General features: G+C 39.4%; 4 protein-coding genes across 5 annotated transcripts in view; 1 reads left to right on the top strand and 3 right to left on the bottom strand.

The window, feature by feature from the left end:
* Positions 1–190: 190 nt before the first annotated feature.
* On the top strand, positions 191–4,748 carry LOC128258960 (uncharacterized). 2 transcript variants are annotated; one of them, XM_052991011.1, is made up of 4 exons: positions 191–293; positions 1,381–1,801; positions 1,957–4,448; positions 4,504–4,748. In XM_052991011.1, the coding sequence occupies exons 2-4, from the start codon at positions 1,402–1,404 to the stop codon at positions 4,609–4,611; spliced, it is 3,000 nt and encodes a 999-aa protein (XP_052846971.1). In that variant the 5' UTR covers positions 191–293; positions 1,381–1,401; the 3' UTR covers positions 4,612–4,748. The 2 variants fall into 2 exon arrangements, with proteins under 2 accessions (XP_052846971.1, XP_052846970.1); XM_052991010.1 differs by having other exon boundaries at positions 1,371–1,801.
* A 248-nt stretch (positions 4,749–4,996) lies between these two features.
* On the bottom strand, positions 4,997–7,157 carry LOC128258965 (divergent protein kinase domain 1C). The gene is made up of 5 exons (XM_052991016.1): positions 6,907–7,157; positions 6,683–6,835; positions 6,485–6,622; positions 5,772–5,980; positions 4,997–5,710 (listed from the first exon to the last, which is right to left on the bottom strand). The coding sequence occupies exons 1-5, from the start codon at positions 7,054–7,056 to the stop codon at positions 5,137–5,139; spliced, it is 1,224 nt and encodes a 407-aa protein (XP_052846976.1). The 5' UTR covers positions 7,057–7,157; the 3' UTR covers positions 4,997–5,136.
* Positions 7,158–7,917: 760 nt separating this feature from the next.
* The window catches only part of LOC128258958 (glucose transporter type 1), an 89,016-nt gene continuing 73,128 nt past the window's right edge, over positions 7,918–23,805 (bottom strand). Inside the window, 11 exon segments of the mRNA XM_052991007.1 lie at positions 7,918–13,402; positions 16,162–16,265; positions 18,099–18,162; positions 18,165–18,237; positions 18,441–18,644; positions 20,245–20,367; positions 20,848–21,125; positions 21,630–21,908; positions 21,971–22,095; positions 22,527–22,783; positions 23,617–23,754. Of these exon segments, the coding sequence (XP_052846967.1) occupies positions 10,776–13,402; positions 16,162–16,265; positions 18,099–18,162; positions 18,165–18,237; positions 18,441–18,644; positions 20,245–20,367; positions 20,848–21,125; positions 21,630–21,908; positions 21,971–22,095; positions 22,527–22,783; positions 23,617–23,754 (4,272 nt within the window). The 3' untranslated portion in view covers positions 7,918–10,775.
* On the bottom strand, positions 13,417–16,089 carry LOC128258972 (glucose transporter type 1-like). The gene has a single exon (XM_052991023.1). It carries the CDS (start codon positions 14,851–14,853, stop codon positions 14,539–14,541), a length of 315 nt encoding a protein of 104 aa, XP_052846983.1. The 5' UTR covers positions 14,854–16,089; the 3' UTR covers positions 13,417–14,538.

The following is a 23,805-nucleotide window of genomic DNA, read 5'->3' as shown; positions in this document are numbered from 1 at the left end:
TTTTATTTATTCATGATATCCCACTTGTTGTTTTCCCTAAAATTCAACCAAAATCCCAGAATGCGAAAAAATATTAAGAAAATTTTGAATTTTGGCGCTACACTACAGTCAATGCGTTTGTATGTGAATGGTTAATAAAAAAGAAGAAGTGTCGCAAGCCTCATCAGCTGTTTCATCCCCATTCAGAGTACAAAACTAGAAGTTTGCGCAAGGCTTTTCATTTCCCTGAAAAATCCAACACGTGTGCCTCTAAATTTATGAAGTGAATAGGATCTTTATCGTCAATCTAGCAGGTATTTACTTTGTGTTGTCTCTTTTAAGTGCTTTAAAAGTGTGTTAAATATTTATTTTATTATCTGCAGTTTTGCATTTCTAGTAATAACTCTTTAGAGAGAGTACTGTACTTGACTGCTTACGTTTTTGCACTGCACCTGCACTTATGCGAATTGCGATTTTTGCGGGTGGATGCAAACGTGTTCAATCCGGGCCTACAAAATATTTCTAAAATAACATTAGGGTGGTACAAAAACTAGAGTTGTGGTTGAATTTGTAATGCTAAAAATTGATTCTAAAAAAACTTAACTTTAACTTAACAAACATTACTCATACGTCACGTATTATCCTTTAGAATAAATTTTTTTATTAAAAGTAACAGTACCTGTGAGTAAAAATTAGAAATCCAATTCCTAAACCTCACACTGTAATTTTTCTAAAAAATTCATTTTGGAATTGTATAAATTGTAGAGTAGAATTCTAAAGTTGCTTTACAAATTTAAACCACCCTAACGTAAATACATATGTATGTTTCATATAAAAAAACACATAAAAAGTCTGTATTTCATTCTTAAGAATTTGTTAATCCCTTGGTTGACTCTTAAAATTCTTAAGAACCACGAAATGAGTCTTATCTCCACGCAGAGAAAAAACTGTTTCATTTAAAATACGGGGTAATTTAAAAAAACATGAAAGAACACCGATTTCATTTTGCTTAAAATTATTTTTCTTTGTGTACACGCTATAAAAAAAAAATCAAGCCCTCCCCGATCTCTCTTTCCTTTGAACAAAGCACGAATTTACGCAATATGCGCATTCATAAATATATACAAACACCCAAATATTTATTGACTTATCATATACATATATATGTATGTGCTACTGTCGAGATACTTACAAACAATATACATACATTTTTAAGCTTGATTTCTCTTTAAAAATCACAGCAATAAGGTCACTTGCAAAAATACACATGTAAGAATACCGAGATTAGTCGAAAATATTTAAAAAATTTTATTTTCTTTTTGAACAGGCAATTTTTAATTATAATTTTAAATATTTATATAATTTGGTCTATTTTTCATCCTTTATTTAAGTAAACGATAGACACATCGATCAGTCAAAGAAATGGACGCAAACGGCCAATTTGTACTTACCGAAAAATGCTTTTTGGAGATAATGAATTACGTGATTGTTAATTGCAAGAAGAAAGAGCAATGCAGCTGGCTGAGTCAAGCTTATCATTACGATGATTTAATAAATCTCGTGCTGGCCCATGAACCACTCCTGGACCTGTTTAAAACTCATCACAAACAGCTGTACGAGGAACTTGTGTTGGCTCTTGCGTGCGGAGTCACAAAGTTACTGATAGACCTACGAGTCAACAAGTCATCAAACAGAAACGAATTATTTTTTATATCCCACCTAAAAACTATCAGAGAAGAAAATCCTTTTGCTGTTGAGCTATACTTTGGCCATCGTAGAGATAACCACAGGGATCTCGCTTACGTAATCATTGGAATAAAAGGTAAGTCAAGGTCTTGTTATATACATACATATTTGTAAAATTGATATGCCGAGAACGAAATTAAAAATTATATCACTGTATTTGAAGGTAACAACATATTATAATCATATTTATAATCCCTTATTTCACATGCCTTAAACTAATTTTATTTTAAGGATTCACAACGGACCTTAAAAACTTTGCGAAGCTAATGTTAAATGGAAATATTACAGAAAAAGTATTAGAAAAGATTTGCACGCTTATCCCAAATTTAAAAAAGTTGAACTTGGATAAAATTGTACCCGATGGTAGTCTTTCAAGTATCGTAAACCATTGTGGGAATCTTGAAGTGCTGAGAATTACGTTAGGCCCGGGATGCGATGTTACTCAATTTGCATCGTTTGCTAAGTTGCCGAACCTTAAAAAGTTTACTATAGATAAAATCCAAAAAAGCGGTTCACAATTGCTTTTCTTTAATGATTTAAAAAGATGGCACAGACCCAAAAGTCTTCGACCTTTGACCCTGACCACCGAAGATCGTATAATGGATGAAAGTCAGCCTATTACGTTTGCGACTTTTGACTCGTTAAGTTATTTGGAGATATGCGAACTATTAGATAAGCGTAAAATGTGTAATTCACCTAATTCGAACCTTTTTTTTATAAGCAAATACGATTTAAATCAAGAATTGAAAGACAGTTGTTCAGTAGAGGAATCACTAGTAACCATAGCAAGTAATCAAGTAAGGATTAAGTTTGACCGTCGCGATGGAGAACTTGTGATAAAATTAAATGAGCAGTCGTACATTAGCCAATTGGGTTCTCTATCAAAGCTACCCAATCTAAGTCGCTTGGTTATACATCAAAAATGCAACACAATTGCACACTTTCTACAATCAATGGTCCCCAAAGGTTCATTTGCTCTGAAATCGATTAAAATGAATTACCAAACATTAGATCAATCAGAGTGCATAGAACTTGCGAAAATAGAGTCAGTTCGATTTTTAGAGTGCAATTTTTTCAAATGGCATTTAATGGAGTCCTTAAATCAATTAACTAACCTGCAACACCTGCGAATCGAAGTTCGCCACGATGTTATTGATTCCAATACTTCAAGGCTTATACCCAAACTGTTAACCGTATGTCAAGTGCAAGCTTCCATAAAGTGCGAACGATTTCATATTGTCTTTAAAAAAAAGGAAAAAAAGCTGGAGATATATGTGGGAGTAAACTTAGATGCCGAACTTTTGACTCCTCTGGCTCAACTTTCGGGCGTTAGCACCCTCAAAATCTCAGCGTGGCCAAATTTTAAATCACTTAATTCACTCTTCGAAGCATTCGCCACCTGCAATTTCAGCGCCATCGAAGAAATAAATCTAAAGGAATTAGAAGAAACAGATTTTGAAGACATATCAAAAATGTCTGAAATACAAACTATTAAGAAACTAACGGGCTCCTTTTCAAATCTGAATGGAATTGAGAAATTGGGAAACTTGAATAATCTTGAGGACTTAAATATATTTCAAGATGAAAATATTGGGATAGTTTTTACAAAAGATTCAAACATAAATCTGACGCCACTTTTTTTAAAACTTTCCGAAAAGAATATAATTCAAAAATTTGCATTAACCAAAGATTTCCTTCCCGAAGAAGTTGCAAATGTTTCCCAAATAAGGTCACTGAGAAAACTGAATTGCTATTTCTCTGAAGTGAAAGACACCCAATCCTTGTCCGAGTTAGCAAACTCGCATATTGAAGAATTGACCGTGAACAGTTTAGATAGAAGCGATTCCCTACATATTTTATTTGCAGCGTTTTCTTCAAATAGTAGAACTAGGCTGAAGCATTTGAAAATTACGGACAAAACTCTTAACATAGCAGAAATGTCTGAAATTTCTAAAATACATGGTCTTACAAAATTGGATGCAGGATTCTGCAGTTCAGAATGTGCTCAAATGATAGTTCGACTGCCAAATCTAGAGCACTTGGTAATAAAAAGTTGTTACGGAGGCAAAATTGTTAATTTTGAAAATCTTTTGCGAGATTTGGTACACAAGTTACCATATACTCTCCAAAATTTGGACTTGCAGTTCCCAATTGGATTCATCGAATGTTGCTATTTGAGCCAGCTTGAATCTTTGAAGTCTTTAAAATGCATATTGCGCAGTGAGCCGGGCTTAGATGTTTTGGCAAAAATAAAAAATCTTCAAGAACTGATCATCTGTGAGACATGGCACCCGGTCAATGAACTTTTCCGTGCTTTTAGTCTTAAAACTGAGCCAATGTTACGAGAATTGAAAACACCAATTGTGTGTTCTGCTGAGATCCGTGAAATATCGCAAATTAAATCGCTTACAAAATTAAATATTGACTTCATGATGAATACATGTGACAACTTGTCAGACCTAAGTCAACTAAACGAACTTAAATCATTGTCCATAGTTGAGAATGGTGTAGAATTGGCCAGAATAGAAAGCAATGGCTTACTGCCGATTTTTCAATCTTGTCAAAAGCTCGATTGCGTGACATTGAAATTTTCAGAATATGGTGCTGAGGCCCCAAACTTTGTAAGCGAAGTTAACACCATTCTAAAGTCTGTAAGGGATCCTGCACTTCAAGAACCGTTGACACTTACTCTACATCACGAATCAACTTTTCCGAGATTTCATGTAAGTATTATAAAGACACTTACCTAGCGGAATTTAAGAATGTTCTGTATTGCAGGTAGAAGACATTGATGACGCGTATTTAAACGTTTCCTATTCCTATGAAACTCATGGTGCAGAAGTTAAAAATGGTTCTGATGGTGAAGAATCTGAGTACTCTGAATAAATTACTATGACAGCTGATATTTTTTGAAACACCAATGATTTTTATAGGGATAACTATTCTAATAATTATTTAGAATTTTCGTGAATACATATTAGCCAAAACCTTGATATGGTAATATGTGGCATAATATTTTCCTCTTCCTAAGACATATTTTTTCTTTCTTTTATTAAAAATTATAATAAAAAACAATGTTCCTAAAGAGTATATAAAATCGATATATCATTCCTATAACTTTAGACTTCAAAATGTTGTGCAGGTTTAGTCAAAAGTTGTTTTACAATAAAATAAAGGCTTACATGCTAAGGGTGAATCAATTAATTGACTTTTTAAACAATCTAGTCTTTTTGAGCTAATATTTTGAGCTGAGAAGCTGGATTGGATGTAGTTAGTTAAAAGCGTTTTTCTGTTTTATTTGGGTTTATTTAACTAAGACTAGTTGTAAAAATGCCACCAGTTTTGAGCAAGCTGTGCGCCAATTGATCTACCATCTGTCGATTTTTGAGTTTTTTCAGATTTCCGGGCATTTTAGACTCCCCGGCGAGCCTGTCCCTCGTCGGGAATGTCAGATCCTGCGGATGTGGCTGCTGCCTGGTGCAGTTGCTTCAGCTCGTTGTAAAGCCTCAGGGCGAGCTGCATATTGGGCGCCCACTGGCGTCCCGGCACCTGATGCTCCTTGGGCGGCTGGACGCACATCGTCACCAGCTTTTGGAGTGCTTTCGAGAGGCGCGCACCGCTGAGTAGGCCGGGCTGGAAGGTTCCTCCGCCCAGAAGGATGTGCTCGCAGAATATCTGAAAGTTGTTGTTCTGCTGGACGTGCGTGCAGGATTGCTTCTCTTCGTCGCACAGTCCACGGCAGGAGTGGAAGTGGCAGTCCTGGTGGGCGTGGCACTTGACGCCCCTCGACAAACGCTTGTCCAGTTGGCTCTCGACATAGACATGCTCGGCACTCTGGTACTTCAGTCTTCGCTCGGAGGCGGTTCCAAAGCGATTCACCTGCATCTTGCACATTTTCAGTGGTTCCGGCTTCATTTCATCCAGTCGAAATATGTACTCCATAATGTTGAGAGCGTGCTTCAGCCGTTGCAGGCGATTGGAGGCCCTGAAAGGGTTAGAAACACTCACAATCAGTCGATCAGCCGGAGCACATTCATATCACCCACAGATACTGCATAATGCTGGGGTTGGACTGCACGATCTGCAATCCCTCGGTGGCATAGTAGGGTCCACAGGAGCCCAGAACTGCCGGGAATATGGACTCCTCGTCGAAGAGCTTGCCCATCATGTAGTTGTTGTCCTTGAACAGCCTCCAAAAACTAACCATTTGCTGCGAATTATCATCGGATATTTCCTGGTTAACCAGAGCACGGATCTGAAAGTAATTAATGAAAAATGTTTCTAAAATATAATACTCATGCGAAATTAAATATAATATAAATATATAAATATAATATTATATACATATAAATATATACATAAATATAGATCAAAGTATCGCCTTAACAACTTTTCTTTTAATATATCATTATTTTAAATAACCATTTACAAATAGGATATTAAAAAACTATGGTATTGTTTTATTTGTTCAAAAAGAGTGAAAACTGTTAATAACACCTTAAAATAACCGCTCCACTGCATTTTTAGATAACAATTTTTGTATAACAACAAAAAAATTTTATTTATATTTGTCCCATTTAGTTTATGGTATTATACATATTTGATCATTAACTATTCTGATTGCCATTTTCATAAGCTCAAAATATTACTACTATCTGCATCTGTATTTTCTATTATTATTATTATAAATGTCCAGTTCCCAATCGTATTATGTCTGATTAGAGCCTTATATTTATAAATACTTTTTCCAGAGCCTTACCATATTATCGTCCAGGGTGACATTATAGGCCAGTATGATGTGCAGCTTTACGATCTCATGGAACTCCTCGAGCTTGGGATATATGGACTCCCCTTTGCTGTTCGTCCAGCTCAGTTCGTCATCATTGTGCCGGGCCAGCTTAAAGGGGAAATAGTGAAACCGTATTCTTGTCAAGCAAAGCCGGAAAACGCGACCTACCTTCACCGCATACATATCGCCATTCTTCTCGGCCGTAAACAGAATAGTTTTCATATCGTTCAGTGGACACTGAAAATTGTCGAAGGAAGACTGAGAACCACAAAGTTCTTCACACAGAGCGCCGCTGTACTCATGCTTTTCGAATTTTTGGCACTGTTTGGTTGGGGTATATTTAAAAAGTGTAGTGTTCCATTAAATGATATATGTAATTGTTTCTACTTTACCATCAAGTTGAGGCTCCGGTGGGACATCAACTTGAAGCAGAATTTGAGATTAAGGAAGGCGTAGCTGAAAATGCCCACCGCCAGCAGGACCGCAATTAAAACCGTGCGCTGCATTCCAAACCGAATTTTCCGACGCAGGGCGGTTAGCATTTTAAATGCTTAAGATTTCCATTTTATTCGATTCGTTTACACACCCCATCGAAGGAACGGTATATACACTTGAAGCTCCGTGAGCTGTCACCAAAATTTGACACTTCCTGGACATGCGCACAGCAATCCTGCCTATCGGTGAGTATCGAGACCAGAGATAGCTATTTATCCTTAGTTAAAATATTTGAAAAACAACTTATTTATTCATTTAAAAAACGTTCCATAAACGAAATAATACTTATTATAAAAATGTTTTCTTCTTATTAATTTAGAGCATGTCAAAACTTTTTCGGTATTTAATAATCTCTTAAATTTAATTGTAGAATCGCTATTTATCCTTTTTCTGTACTACATAAACAGTTGAAATATTTGTAAAACAACATATATATTTCATTTAAAAAACGTTTCGTAAAAATGTTTTCTTTATTAATTTAGAACATTTCAAAACTTTTTCGGTATTTAAAAACCTCTTTAATTTAATTGTAGAATAATTATTAATGTTAAACAGGCGGCCACATAAGCAATATGACTAGTATTTAAAAGCCAAAAGTAAAATATCTTATCGGCCAAACAATTTTAGATCGAACGAAGAAAGCGATATCCAAGTTTTCTTTCTTTTCTCGATCATCGCTCTCTCATTCCACCGTTGTAAGCTATACTCTTTTTTTTTACCCTGAATTCCACATTCCCAGAAATAAGACAAGTTTGTATTTTGAAATTATTACTTAACGTATAATTCTTTATTTATACTCTCTGCTAAATTGAGCAATTTACTTTACTTAATTCATCAATTTTTTATTTGTATTTTTAATAAGTTGTCTTTTAATTTCATTCAAGTGTTTAGAGTTTTCGGTTTTTGGTTTTTGCTTTTCTTTTTGTTTTCTTTGTTCTGCTTTACTAAAAATTATTTAAATTCAGAATCATATACCTAGGTTCAAGTTTATTGTTGTATATTAATAATATAATTATTATTTCGCATTATTTTCCGCGCATTGTCCTCTCCATCCAGCCCCTAAATTGGGGCTTGCGATTCTCCCAGTGTACCAGAATTTAAATCTGTGTCAAGTCAGTATCGGTTTTTAAGTGTGTTTGCTTGTTTTTGTGTGGGACTCTCTAATATTCACCTTTGCGTGTATCTATATACTTAAGATAACCGTTCTGTATGCACAATTTTAACTAGTTATGTACACAACTATATGTGGCTATGGCAAATGCTAGAACATATCCGAACCACAAACTTAAATACAAACAGGTAAAAAAAATCGCTAGGGCATTATGTCATTGTTAATTGTGTTAATTCAGCTATATATATTTCAAACGGCATCTCTCTAGTTCTTGCAGCTGGTTTTGGTTTGTGGTGAGTGTGTGTGATTATCGTGGCCCTGGATCGAAATCTCTCCGATTCGAGGGTCTTTTGGGTAACTTTCGGGCAAGTTTGTGTCTTGGCTACGTGAACTTGAAAATGGTTTGCCTCGGATTTAGTTATTTTCCATAGTCGATTTCCTATTACTGGATAATGTCTGTAACTCTGTCCGTTTTTTTTTTTTGTTTTTGTTTGTTTGTTTGGGGGTGGTATTTACGGCTAATTGCTACGTCTTCTGATCTGTTATTTACAGTTCGAATAGTGCACACAACTTAAGACCAGTTATTCACCAGACCATCGGATCGAACTCACAACCAAGTAGTCGTTTCCGTTTCCGTTTCCGCTTCTATTTCCGGTGCCGTGTTTGGGTGGTTGTTGCCATTTAGTGTTGTCTGTTTTTATGTCTATACTTTTTGCTTGATTTAACTTTACGCAATGTTAACATTCTGTCTTTTGATTTTGTTACAAAATCGCGCGGCCGCTTGGCATTTTTAATTTTGTTTGTTTTGGTTTTTTTGGTTTCGTAATTCCTTTAAACTCATTATTGTTTTGCTTAGTTCATTAAAATAATGTAGAAAATCTGCAAATTGCATGCTCCTCGTTAATTAATGTGCCTTTAAAAAATGTCTATGATTTCTCTATATGTATTCATTCTTATATTTACAGCAGTTTTCATTTTCGATTTGGTTTTGCGAACTTCGTCTTTGTTTGTTTTTTTTTTTGGAGTTTTTGGTGTCTCCACTTCGATCTTGTTCTTGTTTGTTGTTGTTCATTTATTTAAAACCTTTGTTTTTGGCAGTGCATTTATATTTATTATTTTCGGTTCACTAATAATAATGATTCGCCTCGGCTAATGACTACAAATTAAGTTCATTTAGTTAGTTACTCGTAAATTAGGTTATTAATTAATTAACAGCAGTTATTTACAATTTTCTCGTTTTATTCTCACGCAAGGTACGTCTGATTCAACGGCCATTAAATTAAGTTGGAGTGCTTAGTTTACATTTAGTTATTTGAGTTTTCGAAAGCAACTGAGGCTACAGAGAGATACGACTAGAAAATATAATTGGAAGACAGTTGTTGGGGATAAAAATACACTTGAAACGAATCTGGCGGAAATCGAAAAGATTTGTGGGGTCGGGAAAAAACGTAAACGTATTTAATCCTTGAGCAAAACGGCTTATTGCTTTGTTACAAAAATCGCAAGCAGTCCCTGAAAAAACGCGCATATCAAATAAATGCTAACAAAACTCTCACTTTTCTGTGTAATCTTAACTCTTTTTTTTCCCTTTTAACATTAAACTTTTGCCTTTAGTGTGCCAAACTACAGTTGCTGTTGTCTTTCCGTTTTCGGTTGTTAATTAATGGTTAATATTATTATTTAGTTGCAGTTGCTTTTGCAGTTGCGGTTGCTGAAACTCTAAATCTTGTGGCGCTGCTCCGATCTGATCCATCGCATTCTTATAGCTAGCTTTAACTGGTATTTTAGATTGGTTTCTCTATCATCTAGGCTTGAGTAGGTGTGCATTATTATTTCCATTTGCCTTGGCTCTTAACTATGTATATGGGTTTAGTCAATTTAAATATGCAAATGCAAAACCTTCGCTTAATGTTTAAGTTGAATATACAAATGTCCTTCTCACCTATCGCTTGTATTTATTATGTATACGCACTGTTAGCTTAAGTATTTCTTTTCATTATTTAAAATAGTCGTTGTTCATCTTCCTCTTGTGTTTGTAGCCGATGTGATTCGTGTGTGTGTGATTTGTGCATTTGGGGGAGTGAAACTCTCGAGGGTAAACATAAAGCCAGGTGTTAAAAGATCTATTGAAAACACAATAGGAGCTTTTATTTACCTTTTCTAACTAAAGAAAACCTGATATTTTCTACTCTTATCTAGTCTCGTTAGACCTCTTAACTATTTTGACTTTTCAATTGTAAATTTGGAGAGGTAATCCCTATAATTTTAAAGAAAAACATTTATTCCCGCTTTATGTTTCCCTTAAAAATCCACCCTCCCCATTGTGCCTGTGTTTGTGTTTCTGTGTGATCCTCGCTTTAAACAGAGTTTTGGCTTAGCACAAAATTAACTTTAATTTTTTCTTAATTTTTTGGCAGTGTAAAAATTGTAATTAAATTTAAGTACGCTTCTGATCGAGGGCTGTCCATCGGGCTGTCCATCAGCGCTGCTTTAGTGATTATTGCTTGTCCAGTCGCCACGTGATTAGTCTTCGTCCAGGCTCTGCGATCGGCGCTTCGAGACCACCAGATACTTGCGGCCGAAGTAGGGTGAATCTAAAGGGAGGGCAGAGGAGGAGGAGGAGGAGGCGGGATGCACTGTGAGTCCCGGTTCCGCTCACTTCTTGCGCAGGAAGTCGGTGTACTTGCGTGCTCGCTTGCGCACGCGTTTGAGGGCCGATCCCAAGCGGAATTGCTCCTCGGTGAGATCGTAGGCGTGGTGCGACCCACTCGGGTGGCTCAGCAGGTGGTGCTGCTGCTGGTGTTGGTGCGCATGGGCGTGGGCATGGGTGTGGCTGTGGTGCGGGTGCGTTTGCGTTTGCCTTAGCGATTGAGAGTGCTTTTGCGATTGCGATTGTGGTGGTGAGGTGGCATGATGATGGTAGTGATGCATCTGCACAAAATCATCCCCAGCGGGATTAATGGACCCCGACAGCGGGGATCCCGGCGACATGGGCTGGGCCAGCAAGTTGTGCTCGGAGGCGGCGTCGAAGGACTCAAAGTGGTGCAGCTGCTGGTGGTGTGTCAGCGGTTGCGGCGATGGCAGCGACGACGAGTGCTCACTGGTGGTGGAGGCACCTCCGCCACCGGCCCCGGCAAACTCCTTGGGCAGCTCGTCTATGCCCAGTGGCTTGTCGAAGTGCGAATTGCCCGACATGTTGGTGTAGTCATAGCTGGGATAGGTGTACGGCAAGTACCCGGCATGATGGCCCTCACAGCCCACCTCGGAGTTGCCAGCTGCACCACCGCCAGCACCAGCACTTCTGTTGTTGATAAACTTCACCTCGTTGGCATTCCTCTCCAGACTGCTGCTGAACACAATGTTGATGTTGTTCGAGCTCGTCGACAGGTTGATGTCTGTGGGCGACAGCTGTTCCGTGGAGCTCTGGTTCAGATTCGTCTCCTTCGAGCTGGCCCTGTAGCTCTGGAAACACTCGGCCGCATCACTGGAAGCCGTATTGGTGGTGTTTGTGTTCGTATTCGTATTATTGTTGTTGGCACTCTGACCCTGTTGGAAATTGTTCTTGTACTGAAACTCTAGAGCATTTGAGGGCTGAAAGGGATAGTTCTTCGAGTTGTTCAGTATATCACTGGCCGTGGCATCGCCCTTGGACAAATACTGATGGATGTCCTCGCTGGTGATCTGCAGATCCTGATCCAAGTAGCTGTTGCACTGTATGTAGTTGTAATTGGTGTTGCTGCAGCAGTTGTTGTACGCCTCGCCGACATCCTGATGGAACATCACCGTGGTGGTGGTAGTGGTGGTGGCCTCGTCCTCGAACTCGCAGTGGTAGTTGCCACTGCCACTGCCACTGCCCTTGCTGCCGCGACTCCCTTTGCTGCCGCGACGCTTGCGCGCTGCTGCCGCCGAAGTGCTGGGCCCCTCATCGTACACGGAGGTGCTGCTGGTCGTCATCTTCCTGCAGGGTTTCTTCTCGGGCTCCGGTTCGTTCACCTGCCAGGCATCCAGTTTTTCATCCTCCAGCCCTCCCGAACCGCCGCCCACAGCTCCGTCCAGTTCGGAGGGCGAACGGCCATCGGCCAGGAAGCTCCAGCGAATGGGCGAGGGGGAGCAGGCGTATTCGGGCAGCTCGGTGCTGCTCAGGGCGCCCTTTGAACTCTGACGCTCGAGAGTGGATCCCTGGTCGGGCGCCATGTTCTTGGCACGATCGAAAATCGATGTCAGCGAACCCAACTGGCTGTTGGGGCGACTGGCATTCAGGCCCCTCAACGATATCGAAGTGTAGCTGGGCTGGCGATGCTCTGGCAACAAACTTCGCTGACTTCTGTGATGTTTGCGCACCGCCACCGCCGAAGCGGACTTGATGGAATTGTTGCGACTTAGCGAAGATCTCGAGCCATACAGACTGGTGGAGTCCGTCTGGTAGCAGTAATCGGAGCTGGTGCAGCAGCTACTTGGCCTGCGCGAGGATCCATACAGCTCCTCGGCAAAACACTGGGCCAGTTCAGTGCGCGAGGAGCTGTTGGTGGCAGTGTTGCAACAGGTACGCCTGACCAGGATTTCCTGCACCTCCCTATCCGAACAGGCTGGATCCTGGCAGGCATTCAGGGATATATCCGTCACAGAGCGGTGGCGTCGACTATTGCAGATGGGCGCTCGCACCACCGAGTGGCTGGCCGACGACTGGTGGGCCCCCGGCAGACTGCCACTGCCCTGGCGCATCCTCCGGCGGTGGCGACTGTGGTGCGAGTGGTGCTGGTGGTGCTGCTGTTGCTGCTGATGCTGCTGCTGCTGCTGCTGCTGCTGGCTGACTGATGACGTCGTGTGGTGCGGCGAATGCGGCGATGTGTGGCGACTGTGGTGCGGACTGTGGCTGTGGCTGTGCTTGCGTTGCTGCTGGCAGTGGTGCGATATTGGCGGTGGCTGGAACGGTAACGGCTGCACTGGCACTATTGCTTCGGCCAGCGAGGGATTGGCCTGATCACAAACGACTTCCTTCTCATAGCTACAGTGTACGTATTCGTGTGTGGGATAGCGGGTCTGGTGGTGCACCTGCTGATGCGTCTGGTGGAGTTGCTGCCGGCTGCTGCTGCGGGGTGGCGGCATCTCCTCAGCGCGACTCGTGGAACGAACACTGGCAGAGTCAGGAGGCGAGGCGCTCCTCAGTCAAGGCCCGCTGCTCGGGCAGACAGGTGGAGGCTGACGAGGGTGATGGGGCGCAGAGGCAGCGCTCCGGCCCTGGTGTGTACTTCGGCCGCCTTCTAAAAATCGCTCGGATGCAGCTGTCCACCAAAAAACAGTGGCAAAACCAAAACAAAAAAAAAAAAAAACAAAAATCACAAAACAAAAACAAAGTTGGGAATACGAAATACGAAAAAAGCAATTAATATGGCGCACCCAATTGTTGTAATTATTTCGCTGCATCGTTAGTATTTAATTTATTATCGGGCTGGTCGTTTTTAGCTGCGATTCATTCACTACTGCTGCTAATTAAAACACAGTGCATGCAAAAAGTCCATGCCAATAATACACATGCAGTTGAAAGGGCATGCAGTTTATAGAACCAAACAAAACACAACTTTCACAAGGCGTTGATGGAGTCGAAAGGGCTGCATGATTGATTAATTAATTTACTGAAATGATTTTAATTTGCCACTTTTTGTAGCATACTTTTTTGGACAGATGCGGTACAAATAATACTTTTTTGAAATCTAAAATTATTTCATTAAATTAGAGCCAATTGGTTTTTATTAAAGCTTATTTACGTTAAGAAATGTGTGTTTATACTTAGTGGATTTTGTATTGAAGCACGATAGTGAATGATTGCGTTTTAATTGTCTGAGTTTTAACATAAAAAATTATTTATTATGGTAAGGTTGCATGATGGGAATCATTTGAGTTTAATTTGTGTCTCAATTGCCTTGAAAGTTGATTTCCTAGATTATTTTGGCACACTTTAAGTCTCATTATTGGCACTTTTCTTTCTGATCTTTGAGCGAGTGGGTGATTTTCGGTGTTTGGGTGTTAGGGTGTGAGTTCTTTGTGTATAGTATTTGGTGAGTGGTGCGACTTGTCTTTACTTAGCCAATCGGTTCGCTTGATTCGTTTTTGATAGTTGGTCCCAAGTTCAACAGTTTCCCCTTCACTTGCGTACTATAAAGGAACAAAAGGAAAACAATATAAGCTACGATTCATCAGATCCGAACTTTCGATGGTTCGTTTGAGCGTCAGCTTGAGCCTTAGTCTAGTTTTAAATATTTACGACTATATATATATATTTTTTATATGGTATAGATTCGACTGGGTGCATTTGGTTAGAATTGGGCATTTTCATGTAAATGCTTTTCGTGATGGGCTGAGTGGTTCAGTGGCTCAGTGGTTCAGTGGTTCAGTGGCTGCGTGGCGGCTCAGTGGCTGACTAGCTTGGAGTTGTGGTTTGCTTGTTATTATTTAGGCGGTGCTGGGTCAACCTACATGACATCCTTCCGTGCGCCGAGTGCCGGCGGAAATTGTAGTCGTCGACCTCGTCGTAGTGGCACTTTCTCGGCGCCTGCGGCGTCTGCAGATTGGTGCCGTAATTCGTGTAGCACTGACCAGCCGATCTCAGTCCCGATCCCAATCCCGATCCCGATCCGGATCCGGATCCGGCCAAGCCGAGGACTCCGCCCGGACCGTAGTTGCTCGATCCGGGTCCCAGGAGATTGGTGCTATCGCTCAGCGGATAGGGACCCATGCCTTCAACCGTCAGGGAAAACGAGGTCGTACCAAACACTTGATTATTACGGTATAAGTATGGTATGGGGATTTCTCGATTTTTTTGTATTCATTTTCGTTTCATGCAAGATCAGATAGTCGCCAATATTGATTGTTGTTTATTGTTGTTGTTGTTGTTGTTGTTGTTATTGTCGAGTTGGTTACATACAATAGTTGAGTGTTGGTGGTGTGTGGTTGGGTCCAAGTTGATGGTTGATTTTGATCGATTGATTGATAGGTTTTCCAATGTTTAAAATTGTTTAATTCAAAACACAATTCATAAATCCGAATGGAAATAAACAATGCAAGATAGTTAATTTATTCAAAAAGAGATAGAGACGCGAGCATCGCATCAGTTTTTAGTTACAGATTAGAATAGAACAGCATAGATCGAATTTCTACAATATAACAAGCAGCTAGATAATTGGGACAAGAGTCACAAGTTGTTGGCATTCCAAACTATAATTCAGAAAAATCTAGGCAAACAATAAGAGTTAGAAATTTATATAGATACACACACGCAGACAATTATATTAATGAGTGGAGATGATAGAGGTTAGTAAGAGATTTTCGTATGGATCGGGGTAATGCAATATTTCTTGTGTAGTAACGAAATAAAAACAATGTGTGACTAATTGCTCGAAAAATGTGTATAGCTTTAAGTAAGTAGAAAATAATATGATTTATTTGTATGTATCATTTTCTGTTAATCTAAAAATGGATGTAAATATTTGTATTTTTTTGAAAAGATATTCAAAAATATTACAGAAAACAATTTAAATTCTTAGTTCACTTTATAGTTTGCATTTTTAAGCCCCTACAGATTTCAAACTGCGTGTTTGGGGGATAATTTCGGTTGTGTCAAACAAAAAATTAATTATGCGACACGTTGAACAAGTGTCGTTTTTGGGCCAATTTACATAGATACATTTTGTTTTGTTTGATTGTGTGCCTTGATGTGAGGCTTAAACAGCTAACAAGTTATTCAAAATTAGGTTTCTTTTTTGTTTACCTAAAGGACATTGCTGGCTTGTGTTTGTGCTTCACAACCTGTGTTCATGGATATGCAAATATTGGATGTGTGTGTGATTCGAGCAATTTGCACAACAAATAACGAGGAAATTAAAAACTCAAACGGATACTGCAAGTGAAACTGAAACACAATCGTGGTGTGGTTGTGGTTTCAGCACTCAGGATAAAGGATTCAGGATTTCTGGTTAACAGGATTACATCGGAGGGATGAGGAACTTTGTTCTAGGTGGCACTTTGGCGTGTTTTGGATTCTTACGTGAGTCATGTTGGGTCTTCTCCTCAGATACCATCAAGGCGGCATGCTCGATGCCAGAATTCATACTTTGTGGCTCCAAGCTATTTGTGCAGTTTAGCATACTCCTGAAATTCGCACACTCTACGATTATGTTTTAAGTGTAAACGTATTTGGTAAATTTAATTTCTTTGCAACTAATGAGAGCAATTTCGAGAGTTGTTTTTTTTTTTTTTTTGTCAGGATTGTTCTGCTTGTTGTTGTTCTTGTTCTTGTTGTTGTTGTTGTTTATCAGAGAATATACCGAAACAAAAGTCTGACTCTGAATTTGACAAATGACATTTGTAGTTGAGAGGTTTTACTGTAGCGTTATTTCTGTGCATTAGTTCGAGGCTGCTTGGAAGTTATTAGGCGCGGCTTAAAAATCATAAATAAGAAACCAAACCAAATGAAAATGGTAATAAAATAACATTTATTTGTAATCAAACATATAACGTGAAATTAAATTGATTTAAACTAGCACTAGCACTAAATTGGAATATGGCTCCCAGACGCCTTTCGTCCCAGAATCTTCCAGGAATTGCTATGAGTGAAGGTCGATTGATTGCTATAAGTTATAAGTTGGCTTGGAAGGTTTGGACTGGTTGGTTGGTGGGTCGGTTGGTGGTCGCGCTGGTTCGTCTGTCTTAGCGGGGCTTCACTGCGCCTTGGGGTGCGTGGAGCTTTTCCCATTGCCATCAACTTCGCCCTGCGACAACTCAATGTCGGCGGTGGCAATACTGTTCTCGTTGGCATTATCCTCGCTATATATGGTTGAAAATCGGGACAAGAATCGGGCAACAAAATCAGTGTGTGCGTGTGTGGTGTGGCTGTGTGCGTGGAGGCGGGGGTCTTATATGAACATATGGGTGTTATGGGTGGACCACTTTAAACTAACCAATTTATTTTATTTAATGATCGATGAGGGGAGCGGATCGGGGCGCAATGAGAGCGATTCTGAGATATATCAGATGACGTGACATGGGGGCAGAAAAAGATGAAATGCGACTCTTAATTATAGTAGTAAGTAAAGGTAACAATATAGCTATGCATAGAGAGAGAGAGTTGACGAGTAGAGTATTAAAATTGATATTAAATAGTTGGGTATTTATATATTTGGCTAGTATGAGTCTTATTTAGTTCGCTTTTACGGCAGCCAGTTGTTTATGGGTTGTAGTTGTAGTTGTAGTAACAAAGTAACGAGTCGTAACAAAGTACAGGCAAAGTTAAGCAAACATGCCGAAAAATTTATAGAAACTTTGAGCGCAGGAAATCACAATTTCGATTCGATTAATTTTCATTGTTTTTTTTTTTTGTTTTTGATTTTTTTGTCGGTTAAAAATTGTACATAAAGTGGCTAAATAAGGTACAGCAATACGAGCTACATTTTTAAAAAGGTAGAAGTTTGAAGATCGAAACGCATCGGATCGGATTTGGTTTGATTGTGGGGCATTTAGTTAACGGAGTTTAGGAGTCTGATCGATCGATCCTTTTCGTCGGCTTCATGCAACTTACCCGTACAGTCTACTATCTCGAAAGGTCCTTGGGGCATACATGGAACGTAGTTCAAGGCAGAGGGTTATTTTCGAACTTATGGTGCGTTACAGAACATAAGACAAAATCAAATTTTAAAACGGAAAATAACGAAAAACTTCTGAGCCCTGAACCGATCCGAAGCATTCGGTTCAGTGGATCAGTGACTATGCAAACCGCATAATAAACTTCCAAGTAATGGTAATCGAGGACAGAGTATACAGAATCGGTTTTTGTTTTTATCTAGTTTGTGGTTAACGTTTCTTGTGTTTTTTTTGCTTAAAAATTGAGTTCAAGTTATGAGAGCTGAAGAACTAGTCGACATATTGCCATGATTTGTGTGCAGAATTTGAGCTGGGAAATGAGTAAAATTAATTGGGGCCACATACCTGCCGTTGTTGTGCCGGAAGAGGGCCAGAATCTCCTCGAAAGTCTTGTTCTTGGTCTCGGGCACTTCTTGTAGGTGAATATCCAGAAGATGGCCAGGAAAACGCTGAACGGCAAGAACGTGTAGTTCTCCAGGGCAGTCTATTGAACAAGATAACAACAAATTCATGATTTGTGCTCATAATAAATTTTTCATTGTTTCAGTATTCATATCAAATCCATTATTTACTTTATTTTAATTTAAGTTATTAAAGTTATTTAATATAGCAAAATTAAATTTTTTTTTCGTTAAATTAACTAAAAATGTTTCACTTTTAACTTTAAAGGCATCTATATCCACTCACCTTCATGCTGGGGAAACCAATGCCGACCACAAAGTTGGCCATCCAGTTGACCAGCACCGCGATGGCCATGGCACTGGGCCGGGGTCCTTGGGAGAAGAGCTCCGCGGTGATCATCCAGGGAATCGAGCCGGGTCCCACCGCGAAGAAGACGACGAAGCCGAGGGTGGCCACCACCGAGAGGTAGGACATCCAGTCGATCATTTCCTGCACATAACCAAAGAACTCCTATACAAAATGCATAGTACTCGCATTCTCGATGTAGGCTTTTTACTCTACTCGCGTTTAACGAACTGTCTCCGAAATAATATGGGTAAACTAAACACATGACCCCCGGATAAACCTAGTCTCTTTTTATGCATGAGTTGGTTAGCGTATTGAAAGTAGTAATTTAAGCGGATTGAAGTGGTTGGCTGGTTGGCTGGTCTCGTTTTCTTGGTTCTCAAAGAGTTGACCCTTGAACTGCCTGCTCGAGTCTTTCTGGGGGGCCGAAGAATGCTTAGGAATGCTTAGTGGTACGTAATGTTAGCTATATCTTACACAATAACCAAATAAAAATCAAATACAATAAAGGCTTGAGATCACATTGAGAGTGTTTCTGTGTGAGCTTCGTGTGTGAGAGAGGTGGTGACCTCTAAAGCGAGTTCAGCGCCGGTGCTCTGCTCTATATTTGTCTCCATTTCGAGGGAGCTGGTGGAACTGGTGCCCGAAAAACTTTTGCACAGTTGTGTTTTGTAATTTTTGTTTTTTGTTTTTTTTTTCGAAACTTTTGCTTGCCTTTGAAACTGTGTGGTTTGCTTCTAGCGAAAATAAAGCAATAAATCATAAACAGAACGAATTCGTCAACTGATTTCGAGTGAGTGTTTTGTGGGGCGAAAGCCTGCCAAGTCGAGAATAGCTCTAACTAAAGGGACGGGGGACAGTTGCCCAAAAGAGCTGACACAATTTACACCAGGCATTTGTCCTTTAATGCTTTGCATGTGTAAAGAACAAATGCCGGATTAAATCCTCATATTTAAGGACAGCTCTCAGGTGCAACAACTTAGCCTAGGCAACTGAAAAATGCAATACATCTAAAGGCAAGCCACGTGCAAAAAGTGTATAAAATGCGTAATAAATTAATAAATAAACACAACTAATTCTAAAGCATTCCAAAGCTAATCATGCATGTGCCACAATCTGCGTAAACATATTTTGCCATCGCAGAAATAGGACATAATTAATAACTAAAGCGACCAAGTGTTGGCCTATAAATTAAACACATATACGTCTATGACTTAAATGCAATGCATCAACGCAAACACAGAAAAAAAGCTACATTTAATGGCTGAGGGAGAGTCATAAATCCAACTTGTTATAAATTCAAATATATCTCACATTAATATTTTATAGAAATACGCGCGGGACAACTGTCATGCTTTGTATCTGTGTGTTTGAGTGTTGACTGTATGTGTGAGTGAGAGTGTTTTTGGTTTTCTGTTTTTCTTTTTTCTGTTTTTCTTTTCTATTTTTTTGTTTGCTTGTTTTGAGGGCACGACGGGGTTAAACACAACTTCATGCATAAAATATTTATATCAATATTCAAATATTTATAAACACACGCACTCGTTTTGGGAGTATTTGGAATGTATGGGATAAGTTCTAGGCATCTCTAGAAGTTCAGAGTCATATGCAAATCACTAAATGGACGGGGGAATTAACAAATGCAAACCCAAACAGGCAGGCACTTTAGCATTCACATTCGCAGGCAGGTCTTCAAAAGTGTACAGGAGCATGAGCTAAAAATCCTGGACGCCCCTCTACTTGCCTTGATCAGGAACGAGATGGTGATGAAGATGGAGAAGATGAACATTCCGCCCAGGCCATAAAGGTGCAGGGTCCGGCGACCAGTGCGATCCATCAGTGGAATGGACACGAGGGTCATAACAACCTTTGGGTGAAATTCAATGTTAGTACTTTTATATAAAATTAATTTCTCGTGTTTAAATAACTACTCTGAATGACTAAGTAAACGTTTCAATGCTAAATGAACACGGCGTTGGTTTTCCACTAAAAAAGCTTAAATCTGCATTCATTTCCGTTTCAGTAGATAAGATTAAATTAGAGATTTATAAACAAATCAATTTTAATGCAATAAGGTTCAGAATCCATTTAATGTTAATAAATTTATAGTAATTAGTTATTTCTCAAAGGTTTTTTAAATGTTCTTGATTCTAATATTTTAATAATCAATAGTTCAGGAAGTAAGTGATTTCATTTAATTTTGTCTATTTGTACTGATATAAATGTAAAACACGTATTAATATTCTGAGCTTTAAAGAAGACTTTTCTTCATTAAATGCTAAAAATTTAATTATGTAAATATCTCATTTATTCAAATGGGATGGGATTTTAAAATGTGGAGGCCTACCATTATGGCGCCGATGCCTATTGTGGCGAACTTGGCGCTCTCCTCAGTCAATCCTGAGCTCATGAAGAGCGACGTGGAGTAGTAGAAGACAGCGTTGATGCCGCTGAACTGCTGGCTCAGCTGCATCACGATGCCGATAATCAGTGGTGGACGCAGGGTGGGCGAGCATATCAGTTCCATGGTCGATATGTGGCTCTCGGACTGCTGGGCCCGCTCCTCGGCCCGCATCTCCTCGATGTCCTCCTCAACGGAGCCAGATGCTCGCAGTCGTCGCAGGGCTACAAAATGCCATTAAAGTTATTATTCAAGACTGATACGAGCTCAAGACAATTGAAGTTTATGTATTTACTTGAAAAGAGATTTGTCAAACGAAGTGAATTAAATATTTCTTATCCAACGAAATTCATTTGGAAATCAGGCTTTTATTAGGGTTATTAGGTTTTATTTATGTTGGAAAATAGATGGTTTTCTTTGAAATTTGCTGTTTGTAGTAACAAATATTTAAATAAAGATATTAATCTTTGAAACAAGTCTTATTAATACATTTTATTTAAATAGCGTTGTGAGTAAATTGACATAAAATTTGTTCTCTATTTTGCAGAAACTAATTATGAATAGCTTTAATGTTTTTTTATATGAAACAGTTGAATTAAAAATCTTTGCTGTTTACAATTGAAGTCAAACAAAGGCATTATAAATTCCAGCTCGTATCAGGGTGCTTGCCATTAATGCTTATTATTTTGTTCATAAATAAACCATCACATATAATTAGTAAATCTCACCCTTGCGCGCCTCCTCCTCCCACTGCTTGGTGATGAGCAGATATCTGGGCGATTCCGGGCAGACGGGCAGCAGGATGAGTTGCAGGATTGCCGGGCAGATGGCCAGACCCAGGAGGATGGGCCAGCCTTCGTTGGTGCCCAGGATCTGCTCGATGCCCAGCACTTGGGATAATAGTAAACCTACAGTCACAGCCAATTGATTAACAGTACCTAAGCCACCGCGCAGATTCAGTGGCGCTATCTCCGAGATGTACATGGGCACCAGCGACGTGTTGAGGCCTACAAATCAAATATAGATCCATGATTCAAATTGCTTTGGCCCAGCCACACTCAGTACTCACCGCAATTAACACCAATTATAAATCGGCCAAGGAATAACATTTCATAGGAATGACTAACTTTGGTAAATCCCATCAAACAGGCGCCGGCAATTCCGAGCACATTGTTTAACAGTAGGCCGCCTTTTCTGTAATTAAAAAAGAATTCGTTAAAGTAAATGATTGATTTTATAAGAATTTTAACTATTTTTAATAGTTTCTTCATACACAGAAAAAACTAGTAAAAGTTTTGGTGGCAAAAACAGTCAAACGCTTCATACAAATTCATTTTTATTCATTGTTTCTAATTTGTTTTGTTTTACTTTTTAAAATGTTTTTACCTTCTTTTTGCACCAAAACGTCGAATTTTAAAGCTCTGTTTTCTCTGTGTATTTCAATTCAAAACTAATTTTAATATTTAAAAATTTTATTTAATTTTAAACCATGTTAATCTAAAATAAAGTTTTTAATCTAAATCAAGTTTAAGCAAATTTTTTAATTTTTTATCATAAATTTATTGAAATAAATTGAATGAGTTAGTATTTAACATAAATATAAAATAAACTATTTGAGAACTAACCTGCCGAAGCGGTTGGCCATCCAGCCGCCACTGAAACCGCCCAGCATGCCGCCGATGGCGAATATGGAGACCGCCACCGAGTAGAGCTGCTGGATGAACTCCTCGCTGATGTCCTCGCCGTAGCGGTCCTTGTAGACGTCCTTCATGAAGTTCTCGATGTTCTTCTCGGGCGCGTTGATCACGCCGGTGTTGTAGCCAAACTGCAGCATGCCCAGCACCGCCGAGAAAATCGAGTAGGTGAGGAAGAAGGTGAGACCCTGGAAAGTTCGATTTAGAAGTGCCATTAGTGGAGAACGCTTTTGGGGGGGATCGGGGGGCGCGGGACGGCGGGGATTCGGTGGGGGATGTGCGGGCGGGTCCATCAAACGCTTTGCAAACGAGTGTGCGGAAACCAAAGCTTTCTCTTGGGATAAGGCCAATTTTTCAATCAAAACTCAGAGGTAAATAAACCATAAGATAAAGTCTGAATGAATGAGAGTGTTTGGATGCTGGAAATCATACTTATTATAAACAAGGAAATAAAAACAAAATAATATCTCATAAAGAGTTTTCAGATTTATTCATTTCATTTTCGCTACAAAACGTAAAAAAATCAACAATATTAAGTTCCTTTAAAATACGTTGATGAAGAAGCCGTCTGTACGTGTGCACTACACTCAAATAAATCCTGGCTGATTTTAAACAATTTCAAAATCAATTTGTTGTGGTTTTTCCCTTTTAAAATATGGAAATTGATAGTGAAAAAAGTTCAAATTGATCTCAAACATTTGAAATACTTTTACTGAACTACATCTGCAGTTATTTTTATGACAAATTCATTTGAGTGTAAGCAAAAACTGAAACCAATCCGAAGAGCGTTTGCATCTGTCCATCATGGTAGCAGTTTTTGCCGTCAGTGGTTAAGGTTGAGTGTGGCTGGGTGGATGGATGTTCGGGTGGTTTTGGGTGGTTTTTGGTCGTGTGGTTGTCTGGCTCTGGGTTGTTGGTTGTTGGTAGTTGGTAGTTCTTGGTGTTTCGGTTTGTACATGAATAGAGAAATGAAATTCAAGTATTTAATTACACAACATGGCAAATAATTTAAGCTACAAACTTGTTCTAAAAGTCTTAGCTTCCGTCTGTGCGTGTGCTCCTCCAGTCGATCGACGTACTCGCGCAGCTCCTCGATCTCCTCCTTCACCTGCTGCACGGTGTCCAGTTCGTGTTTGATCGCGACCATATCACGCTTCACCTGTTTTTTTTTTGTAAAATATACCTTTTTATTTAGAGTTCTTGGGCAATA

This window comes from Drosophila gunungcola, assembly GCF_025200985.1.
Source record: "Drosophila gunungcola strain Sukarami chromosome 3L unlocalized genomic scaffold, Dgunungcola_SK_2 000005F, whole genome shotgun sequence".
NCBI classification, from domain to species: Eukaryota; Metazoa; Arthropoda; class Insecta; order Diptera; family Drosophilidae; genus Drosophila; species Drosophila gunungcola.
This window is presented reverse-complemented; position numbering and strand designations above follow the sequence as displayed.